This window comes from Oncorhynchus nerka, linkage group LG9b (genome assembly GCF_034236695.1).
Source record: "Oncorhynchus nerka isolate Pitt River linkage group LG9b, Oner_Uvic_2.0, whole genome shotgun sequence".
Taxonomy (NCBI): domain Eukaryota; kingdom Metazoa; phylum Chordata; class Actinopteri; order Salmoniformes; family Salmonidae; genus Oncorhynchus; species Oncorhynchus nerka.
In genome coordinates this window covers 5,469,578-5,481,514 of record NC_088424.1, presented here as the reverse complement: position 1 = coordinate 5,481,514, position 11,937 = coordinate 5,469,578, and the positions used below count along the sequence as shown (strand labels likewise).

At 42.1% G+C, this 11,937-nt stretch overlaps 1 protein-coding gene across 1 annotated transcript; it reads right to left on the bottom strand.

Moving 5' to 3' along the window:
* Window positions 1-306: 306 nt before the first annotated feature.
* Window positions 307-11,912, bottom strand: agxtb (alanine--glyoxylate and serine--pyruvate aminotransferase b). Its single transcript, XM_029642218.2, is given in 12 exon segments — window positions 307-698; window positions 3,241-3,369; window positions 3,624-3,719; window positions 6,596-6,665; window positions 6,779-6,877; window positions 7,013-7,051; window positions 7,053-7,095; window positions 7,184-7,254; window positions 7,381-7,481; window positions 10,703-10,767; window positions 10,917-11,109; window positions 11,512-11,912. Coding segments are annotated over 12 exon segments (1,284 nt in total). The 5' UTR covers window positions 11,782-11,912; the 3' UTR covers window positions 307-590.
* Window positions 11,913-11,937: the final 25 nt, after the last annotated feature.

The following is an 11,937-nucleotide window of genomic DNA, read 5'->3' as shown; positions in this document are numbered from 1 at the left end:
AGCAAACGGGGAGGGACCTACCTGAATTTGTCCAATATAAATTCTATTTTTTTTCCGTTTTGCGACTGATTACACTCCTGTTATACCTACATTTCCCTGTGTGTGTGTGTGTGTCTGTGTGTGTGTGTACAATACAGGCTATGCAGTGTTGAATCTGTTCAAGTTTATTTCTATGAGCAACCATTTTCTTATCATGCTGTCTGGAAAAATGATTTGGGTTGTGGTCAAATGTGTTGGCACTTACACCAATTTGTCTTTTGAAGGCCATTTATTTCCCTGAATATGCAAGGTAACATGGACACAATGCAGAATTGTATATATTTTATTGACTCCTTGAAACATATTTTATATTATTTCCCTGTAGAGCATTTACCTTCTACAGTAATTACAAAGTCTCTATTAGGAAAGCAGTTGCACGTGAATGTATGTCGGAATCTGTCTTTTTACATTTGTGCTTCAAATCTCTGGGCTCACAAACACCCGTGATAATACTTTCACAGATTGACGCCTTTGCCCATGCATTCCAGGTGTCCTCCAGCATGGCCGAATGCATGTTTGTTTAGGGTATTAAAAGGCATTATAAACTTTCTTTATGCTTTGCTCTTTTTGCAGTTCTTCAAAGCATCGGCCAGGGCAGCCAGTGCCATGTCTGCATTGGTCTTCTGGCAGTTGTATCCCATCAGACCCACACGCATCACCTGGGGTGAAACAAAATGGTGGACACATCACTGACAGAGCTCACATGAGAAATTCAACCATCAAATAATTGCTCAAGACACCGAGTCAAAATTACATTGAAAAGATGTCTTATACAAATGTCAAAAATACGTATTTGCAGGACGTTGAAATCAGGTGCATTTTAGGTGTTGAATGAAAGGGAAAAATACATATTTTCCGGACATTGAAAATATGTCATTTACAGACAATAGCCAATTTATAGACAATGACATCTATGGCCAAATTTCAACTGCTATACACACTCAAGTAAGCGTTGTATCACAATAATAATTTATCATGCCTCTTAATAGAAAACAATAAAAAAGAGGAGCCAACTGAAGATTGCATATGGAGTTGGTTCCCCCTTTGCTGCTATAACAGCCTCCACTATTTTGGTAAGGCTTTTCACTAGATGTTGGAACATTGCTGCAGGGACTTGCTTCCATTCAGCCACGAGCATTAGTGAGGCCGGGCACTGATGTTGGCCGATTAGGCCTGGCTCGCAGTCCAATTCATCCAAAAGATGCTGGATGGAGTTGAGATCAGTGCTCTGTGCAGGCCGGCCAGTCAAGTTCTTCCACACCGATCTCGATAAACCATTTCTGTAAGGACCTTGCTTTGTGCATTGGGGAATTGTCATGCTGAAACAGGAAAGGTCCTTCCCTAAACTGTTTCCACAAAGTTGGAAGCACAGAATTGTTTAGAATGTCATTGTATGCTGTAGCGTTAAGATTTCCCTTTACTGGAACTAAGGGGCCTAGGCTGAACCATGAAAAACAGCTCCTGACCATTATTCCTCCTTCACCAAACTTTACAGTTGGCACTATGCATTGGGGCAGGTAGTGTTTTCCTGGCATCCATTGGAACTGCCAGATGGTGAAGTGTGATTCATCACTCCAGAGAACGCATTTCCACTGGTCCAGAGTCCAATGGCAGCGAGCTTTACACCACTCCAGCCGATGCTCGGCATTGCGCATGGTGATCTTAGGCTTGTGTGCGGCTGCTCGGCCATGGAAACCCATTTCATGAAGCTCCCGATGGACAGTTCTTGTGCTGACGTTGCTTCCAGAGGCAGTTTGGAACTCGGTCGGGAGTGTCGCAAACGAGGACAGACGATTTTTACACGCTTCAGCACTCTGCGGTCCCGTTCTGTGAGCTTGTGTGGCCTACCACTTCGTGGCTGAGCCGTTGTTGCTCCTAGACATTTCCACTTCACAATAACAGCTCTTTACAGTTGACCGGGGCAGCTCAAGCAGGGCAGAAATTTGACAAACTGACTTGTTGGAAAGGTGGCGTCCTATGTCAGTGCCATGTTGAAAGTCACTAAGCTCATCAGTAAGGCCATTCTACTACTAATGTTTGTCTATGGAGATTTCATGGATGCGTACTCGATTTTATACACCTATCACCTATGCACTTATGTTAGCTTTTTCAAAAGTTTTAACACGGGCAATGATAATGTTCAGAATAAACCAACAGACCACTTCAACCACAATAACATTCTGAGTAACGGTTGTTATGACTGCGATATGTTGTTGTTTATCTGTCTTAGTTGAATGCACTGACTGTAAGTTACTCTGGATAAGAGCGTCTGTTGAATGGCCCAAAGGTTAAACAAAACACTTGCAAAGCATGCTGGGTATAAAAACATGTAAAAGTTGGTTTATTGTCGGTGCAGTGAAATGTGTTGTTTTTTACAGGGTCAGCCATAGTAGTACAGCGTCAGGAGTTAAGTGCCTTGCTTAAGGACCCATTGACAGATGTTTCACATTGACTGCTCGGGTATTCAAACCAGCAATCTTTCGGTTAGTGGCCCAACACTCTAACCACTAGGCTACCTGTTGTCTCTTATTATTCTAATGAGCTCCGCCCCCAAACAAGTACACATTTCGTCAGTGCGGACCTGATCCAAATCATAGACGTCTAGGCTATGTTTCACAAGTTTGAACATCATAGTTTAGCACAGTAGAACATGGTATGGTACCGGTACAGGACAGTAATGTTTTATTCAGTAGAGTACAGTTTAGTTCAGTAGAGTTAATGAGAGTAAAGTAGGGTACAATACATTACACTATACTTTACTGTATTGTACTGCACTCTACTGTACTATACTTTTCTTTACTGTACTGTAATTTACTGTACTCTGCTGTTCTGTACTGTGCTATCCAAACTTTTGATACATAAATGTCTACGATTCGTTCAAATCTGAACCAATTATAGATATCTATGTTTGGGCTAATCAAGGCCTGTCCGGATATCTGTGGACGTTGAAATCAAGGCCAAAAAAAGATGGAGGACCAAAACAGGAGGTCCAAAAGACGTCGCCTGATGTCAAATGCTTAGTGGGACAGCCTTGACAACAACAAGGTACTTTCCTTCCCTACATTGGTTGTCTAACCATCCCATTTGTTCTACAGACAGGGTTTCAACTCCCATATCAAATGCAATGGTTAATAAACATATTCATGTTAGTAGTTATGCATAGGCAATTATGTAGAACTTTAACATTCCCCTCACACTCACCATGCCAGTGGAGGGCCCCAGGCCCCCAGTCATCTCCATATTGTGGTGCTTCATGATGTACTGCAGCATCTCTCTCCAGTTGTAGCCCTCAGGAATGGCAATGGTGGTGACGGAGGGCAGCCTAAGGTCCTGCATGGATAAAATAGCACGGTCCCACATTTAGATACACTTCTGTGAAATTCAAGACCAATGAATTGCAACAGTCTTGAAATTGGAGGATGTTAAAAAAGGGACAATATTATTGTAGAACATCAATTGTTTGTTTACAATCTGTCTGAAATGGACCTCTATTCCACACTGCACTACTTCATATGAAAATAGCATCTGGAGAAAAGTAGTGCACCGAATAGGGTGTGATTTCAGTTGCATGGCAAGTCTTTTACCTTGTTCTGGATGAATAGCTTGAGGCCCATGTCTTCCAGGCCCTTCCAGAGGTACCCTGCCACCTCCCTGTGGTGCCTCCAGGACTCCTCCAGCCCCTAAGGGAAGACAAAGGTACTGATGGGACAGGCACAGTAAGCCGGAAACGGGTCCAAAACGGCTAGTAAATACTTTTTTCAGATTTATTTAGAGAATTAGAAGCAACGTTCAAAGTAATCAGCTAATAGGACTGCATCATAATGAACATAAACATGGTTTATTCATTAAGGTTATTATTCCATTATGGAGAGCTCAGTGCACCTAACGGAGGGCTCAGTGAATCATATGTGCTTACCATAAAAATGTTATTAATAGCCTGCCGTTTATTTGCTTAAATCACTGAACACAACAGGCACTTACTAGAGACAGGCTTCTATTTGAGCCAGGTATCTGTTTCCTTAATGCACACAGCTTTTGCTCATTTGCATAGTTAATTTTTTAATCCCAGCATTCACTTCCAACATTTTAATACATTTCTTAATTTCCTGCACTGCGTTATCATTCACACACTTTCACATTTTAACTCGGCAAGAAAAGAAACGTCCCTTTTTTCAGGACACGGTCTTTCAAATCATTCGTAAAAATCCATATAACTTCACAGATCTTCATTGTAAAGGGTTTAAACACAGTTTCCCGTGCTTGTTCAATGAACCATAAACAATTAATGAACATGCACCTGTGGGACGATCGTTAAGACACTAACAGCGTACAGACGGTATGCAATTAAGGTCACAGTTATGAACACTTAGGACACTAGAAAGAGGCCTTTCTACTGACTCTGGAAAAACACCAAAAGAAAGACGCCCAGGGTCCCTGCTCATCTGCGTGAACGTGCCTTAGGCATGCTGCAAGGAGGCATGAGGACTCCAGATGTGGCCAGGGCAATAAATTGCAATGTCCGTACTGCGAGACGCCTAAGACAGTGCTACAGGGAGACAGGACGAACAGCTGATCGTCCTCGCAGTGACAGACCACGTGTAACAACACCTGCACAGGTCCGGTACATCCGAACATCACACCTGCAGGACAGGTACAGAATGGCAACAACAACTGCCTGAGTTACACCAGGAACGCACAATCCCTCCATCAGTGCTCAGACTGTCCAAAATAGGCTGAGAGAGGCTGGACTGAGGGCTTGTAGGCCTGTTGAAAGGCAGGTCCTCACCAGACATTACCGGCACCAACGTCGCCTATGGGCACAAACCCACCATCGCTGGACCAGACAGGACTGGCAAAAAGTGCTCTTCACTGACGAGTCACGGTTTTGTCTCACCAGGTGTGATGGTCGGATTTGTGTTTATCTTCGAAGGAATGAGCATTACACCGCGGCCTGTACTCTGGAGCGGGATCAATTTGGAAGTGGAGGGTCCGTCATGGTCTGGGGCGGCATGTCACGGCATCATCGGACTGAGGCTGAACAACCACAACAGACCCAGGTGAATTGAAGCTCATAAACTCCATGTTAATCTGTCTGTCTGTACTGCAGTGGTGGTCACACTGCAACTGTGTCCATTACTAAAGGAGAAGTTGAGCAGGGAGAAGATACCTTTTCTAAAGGAGAAAGGCATCTGCTTTTGTCGTCTCACCAAGGGGCACATGAGCAGAGACTGTAGTAGGCATCTCATATGTGTGCAACTAAGTCCACCCTCGTGTGCTTCATATGGAGCTACAGAAAAGAGGACCGGGAATATTGAGTCGGCGAAGAGAGGTTTGTTCTATCAATCATACCGGTTCATGTGAAATCCAGCAAAGGAAACAAGGTATTGCTACTAACATATACATTCTTAGACACAGGTAGCTCAGCAACATTCTGCACCGACAAGCTGGCTCAGCAGCTGCATGTAACAGGAACAAGAAGGAACGTCCTGCTGCGTACCATGGGCCAGGAAAGGCCTGTCAAAGGTGAGTGGGCTTGACACCAACACGTTCATTAAACTATCGGAAGTTTACACTCACAAAAACCTACCAGTGACAAAGGAAAACATTCCCAGACAAGATGAGCTGTCCAAGTGGCCATATCTGGGAGAGGTTAAGCTGTCACACACATGCTGACATTAGATTGCTAAATAGGAACAATGCATCACAAGTAATGCAGGTGATCCATAGTCAAGTAGCAGGCCCATATGCTGTCGAGACCCTACTAGGATTGGGTGGTGACTGTCCACTTAGAGAATGCAATGACCGACGTGACACACAGGTACCGGTCGCTGCCAATAGGATCTCCTTGATCAACCTGCTGGACCCGACGAGCCACTGTGGCACTGATTTCAGTGAGAAGGTGGAGAAGTCTGAAAGGTCAGAGCACAGCACGTTTGCCATCTGAGGTGGTGAAGCAGAGTGCATCAGCTAAAGCGACGAATGATGTCATACCCCATGTCATACACCCGCACATTTTGGCCCTTTTCTAAACATGTTTAGATAATTGTTGTTGCCTCACGTTACATACAATAAGGGGCCGGTATGTAAGGGCCAAATAGCAGGTTTTGTTATTATATTATTTGTTTATATGCCATTCTGATTGTTTGTCATATTGTTTGACTGATCTTAATCACGTGTAAGTGTCTATGCCTCCCTCTGCAGGTTGGAGATGGCTGAAATAGTCATGGGCGCAGAGGCCTGCTGGGAATAGCTGGCTGGAGCCCATACTGTCTTTTGACCGTGCTTCCTTTGTCTTTGTGATATTGTTTGATTGTTTGATCCAATAATTCTTAAGTTATAGCTTAAATATCGTCTTTTGATTTACTTTTTGCAACATTTTGTAGCTAAGTTATGAAATAAATGTAACTTTATTTTTTTTACGGCAAACAACCTGTGGACATTCAATTTCTGGATTCATGGACTACACACGGCAGGAACAAATAGTCAGCTCATTCTCCACTGTGGCTATAAGAAAAATCAAATAGGGTTTTAAAATGGTTACAAATAGCCACTACACCTTCTCAGCAAGAATAGCAAGACTTTCCCTCAGGGAAAAGAACCCAGACACTGGTCCTGTGTGGTGGTATCTGAAACGGGGGAAAATGAAAGATTGTTATTTATTTATGTATTAATATCTCACCTGGTTAGGATAGTAGATTTCCTCATAACAAAGTACTGTTCGTTGACAATACTGACTTACAGTCTGGCTGGTTGACCATCATTTCCCCAATAGTTAGACAAGTGGGCCATGTCAAAGAGGTAGGACACTGGTTTTGTTTTCCTGTTGAACATCTTTTGGCTGTGTGGGGGGGGGGGGTAAAGTCCAAATGTGTAAAGTCCACATTTCTCAAAATTCAAACATTAATTTGGTCTCCATTCAATCATTCCCCCTCTTTCTTCCCTCTCACACACACACACACACACAAACCCTCACCATGCTCTTTCATTGAAGGAGATGGGTGCTGTACCGGGGTGCATTCAATGCCTTTTGAGAGCCAGTGTACAGGATGTCAATATCTACAAAGACAAGAAAACGATGACATCATACACCCATACACAAAGACAGACAGACTGAAAATGAAATAGGTGTCTGAAGCTCTCTTACTCTGCTGGTCCATGAAAATAGGCGACGCCCCAAGAGACGCGACAGTATCTACAAGAAACAGGGTATTGTGTCTGAGGAGAGAGAAGAGAGAGGAATGTAAAGGCCTTGAATTTGAAGCCGCTGTCATCATTGTGTGAACTGAGAGAAATGCAGTGGAGATATACTGCAGTATGTTTTGAGATGGAGCGGAGTCTCACTTGCGGCAGAGGTCTCCAATGCCGTCGACAGGGTGGGCGAGGCCAGCAGAGGACTCTCCATGTGTGAGGAAGAACAGAACGGGCTTGTGTTTGGCCAGGGCCTATCGATAGACAGGAGATAGGCAGTCAGATAAACAAAATACTTTTGGCACTAAATGCCCTCCATAGTTACCCAAGACCTTGCCATGTTGACGATATGAATTTAATATATAGGCTATATGACTGAAATCAGGGCAGGCTCTGGCCTTTTGGGGGCCATATGTGAGATTTGGTTGGGGGGCCAACCCACCAAGTGGACACATTTTTTTGTGGCCCCCTCTCTTGAAGGCGGAGAGAAAATATAAGAATAGAATATGTTTCTGAATACTTCTACATTCATGTGGATGCTACTATGATTACGGATTGTCCTGAATTTATCATGAGTAATGATGAGTGAGAAAGTTACAGATGCACAAATATCATACCCCAAAGACACCTCTCACCATTACAATAACGGTATTTTTTTGGTGGGGTATGATATTTATGCCTCCGTAACTTTCTCAGTCATCATTTTTCAAGATTCATTCAGGATTATCCCTAATCATGGTAGCAACCACATTAATGTAGAAGTGTTTAGAATCATATTATATTCTTATTTACAATAACAGTGACTCCAAAATGACACAATACATTATTTATCATTCATTTCTATTGGGTACAAAATAATCTGAAACACAACCAAAACAAACAGCAAATGCATCCAACATGTTTGTAGAGTTATAAGCTTGATGTAATCATTGCGTGTTAGGAATATGGGACCAAATACTAAACTTTTGACTACTTTAATACACACAAGTTTAATTTCTACAGTGGTGGAAAAAGTACACAATTGTCATACTTGAGTAAAAGTACAAATACCTAAACAGAAAATGACTTCAGTAAAAGTGAAAGTCACCAAGTAAAATTCTACTTGAGTAAAAGTCTAAAAGTCTTTGGTTTTAAATATACTTACACTACCATTAAAATGTTTGGGGTCACTTAGAAATGTCCTTGTTTTTGAAAGAAAATCACATTTTTTGTCCATTAAAATAACATACAAAATGATCATAAATACAGTGTAGACATTGTTAATGTTGCAAATGACTATTGTAACTGGAAACGGCAGATTTTTTTATGGAATATCTACATAGGCATACAGAGGCCCATTATCAGCAACCATCACTCCTGTGTTCCAATGACACGTTGTGTTAGCTAATCCAAGTTGATCATTTTAAAAGGCTAATAGATCATTAGAAAACACTTTTTCAATTATGTTAGCACAGCTGAAAACTATTGTTCTTGATTAAAGAAGCAAAAAAACTGGCCTTCTTTAGAGTACTTGAGTATCTGGACCATCAGCATTTGTGGGTCAGATTACAGGCTCAAAATGGCCAGAAACAAAGACCTTTCTTCTGAAACTCATCAGTCTATTCTTGTTCTGAGAAATGAAGGCTATTCCATGCGAGAAATTGCCAAGAAACTGAAGATCTCGTACAACGCTGTCTACTACTCCCTTCACAGAACAGTGCAAACTGGCTCTAACCAGAATAGAAAGATGAGTGGGAGGCCCCGGTGCACAACTGAGCAAGAGGACAAGTCCATTTAGAGTGTCTAGTTTGAGAAACAGACGCCTCACAAGTACTCAACTGGCAGTTTCATTTAATAGTACCCGCAAAACACCAGTCTCAACGTCAACAGTGAAGAGGCAACTCCGGGATGCTGGCTTTCTAGGCAGAGTTGCAAAGAAAAAGCCATTTCTCAGATTGGCCAATAAAAATAAAAGATTAAAATGGGCAAAAGAACACAGACACTGGACAGAGGAAGATTGTAAAAAAGTGTTATGGACAGACCAATCCAAGTTTGAGGTGTTCGGATCACAAAGAAGAACATTTGTGAGACGCAGACCAAATGAAAAGATGCTGGAGGAGTGCTTGACGCCATCTGTCAAGCATGGTGGAGACAATGTGATGGTCTGGGGATGCTTTGGTGGTGGTAAGTGGGAGATTTGTACAGTGTAAAAGGGGTCTTGAAGAAGGAAGGCTATCACTCACATTTTGCAACGCCATGCTATTCCATGTGGATGGCACTTAATTGGAGCCAATTGCCTCCTACAACAGGACAAATCAAATCAAATTTGACCCAAAGCACAGCTCCAAACTATGTAAGAACTATTTAGGGAAGAAGCAGTCAGCTGGTATTCTGTCTATAATGGAGTGTCCTGCACAGTCACCAGGTCTCAACCCTATTGATCTGTTGTGGGAGCAGCTTGACCATAAGAAGTGCCCATCAAGCCAATCCAACATGTGGGAGGTGCTTGAGGAAGCATGGGGTGAAATCTCTTCAGATTACCTCAACAAATTGACAACTAGAATGCCAAAGGTCTGCAAGGCTGTAATTGCTGCAAATTGAGGATTCTTTGACAAAAGCAAAGTTTGAAGGACACAATTATTATTTCAATTAAAAATCATTATTTATAACTTTGTCAATGTCTTGACTATATTTCCTATTCATTTTGCAACTCATTTCATGTATGTTTTCATGGAAAACAAGGACATTTCTAAGTGACTCCAAACTTTTGAACAGTAGTGTAAGTATCAAATGTAAATGTATTTGCTCAAATATCAAGTATCAAAAGTAAAATTATAAATTGTATCAAATTCCTTATATTAAGCTAACAAGATGGCACTCATTTTTTTTGTGGATAGCCAGGGCCACGCTCCAACACTCAGACATACAAAAAAGCATGTGTGTTTAGTGAGTCTGCCAGATCAGAGGCAGAAGTGATGAACACTTCTCTTGATAACTGCACAAATTGGACCATTTTCCTGTCCTGCTAAGCATTCAAAATGTAATGAGTACTTTTGGGTATCAGGGGAAATGTATGGAGTAAAAAGTACATTATTTTATTTTGGAGTAAAAGTAAAAGTTAAAAAAATATATATATATTACAGTACAGATACCCCCCGAAACCACTTTAGTAGTACTTTAAAGTGTTTTTTTTTCTGAAGTACTTTACACCACTTATTTTCTAAATGGTTAATCCAATATTGAAGAAAATACCCTCAAATTAAATCTGCCAGTCATTGTAACATTTCAAATTCAGTGCTGGAGTTACAAAGCCCCCCACTGTACAAATATTTTTGGCACTGTCCAAATATTTTTGGGGCTCACTGTTTAACTAGAATTGGTCACAGGTGAGGGTTGGTGACCTTGAAGTCGCCGAGGAGCCTGTATTGAAACCTGTATTGAACAATCTCTATGTGAATGCTACTTTGGTAGGCCTAATGCATTAACAAACAATTACCTTTTCAATTTCTCCATTGCTGAAAACTCCACCCGGTGCTTTTACCATGATGTGAACATTGGCACCTGGAATAAATCCAGATGAAAGTTTAATATCCGGACAAAACAAATGTATACAAGACCATAAACAATTTTCTCAAATTACATTAACTCGCAAACACTGGTCTTGTTTCGAGACCGCTGAACTCGTGAGTAAAACCGTGCGTAAAACATACCCATTCTCTCGGCGATTTCAGCCACTCGCTCTCCCCATATTCCATTGACAGCCACGAGCACGCTCTCCCCAGGTTCTACCGTGTTGAAGACGGCGCACTCCATGGCTGCGTGTCCCGAGCCGCTCATCGCTATCGTCATGTTGTTCTGTGTCTGAAAAGCGTACTGGATCCCCTTCTTGATGTCGTTCATGATCTACAAGCAACGTGTCAAATTGTTGAATAAAACAGTTGTAGTTCTAGGCCTACATAGATTAATTATGAGTGGTTCATTAAATCCTTTGTCAGTTGTGAAGTTATTTGACGCATTCACAATTACGCAGGAGACTTGTTTTGATAATTCCATAAATTGTAAAAAAAAAAAAAAAGAAAAGAAAAAAATATTTTAATTCACATCTCAATTTAGAAATAATAAATAATATCCTAAATGTGTTCCTTCATATTGACCATGTTCTTTCATATTGCCCATTGACCATAGGCGCACTGAGTAGTCTATAAATAACAGAACTTCTGGATAATGAAACCCTCTGGCGGTGCCAAAAAGTAAAAAATAGTTATCAAACAATGCATTTATCAGCAATAGGGGTTACACATTTACCTCGTACATTTCTGGATGCAAATGGCCGATAATTCCCCTACCACCTGCGGCTAAAACGCGGGGCGGCACGTTGGACGGTCCTGGTCCGAACAGGTAGCGGAAAGGAACCTCGAGCGGCCGGAGCATGCACTCCGGGGGCGGGATGGTCACCGAGGACATGGCACGGTCAAGGCGCGGCTGTAGAGGCGCGCTCATCGGGAGCAGTGATACCTCCACAGCCGCCTTTTGCGCCAGCAGCGCTCCACTGCGAAACAAAGTCCGCTGCATCATCGTTAGCTCCTCGCTCCGGTGTTTACAACGACTGTGACTTGCACTGACAGACAGAGGGACTGGAGTTGACTTCGGGTTTTAGTGAAGATTTAATACAAACAGGTCTTTGACCTCTTGGCCACCGAGCGTTGTGCGTCACGTCATGAACAAAACTGT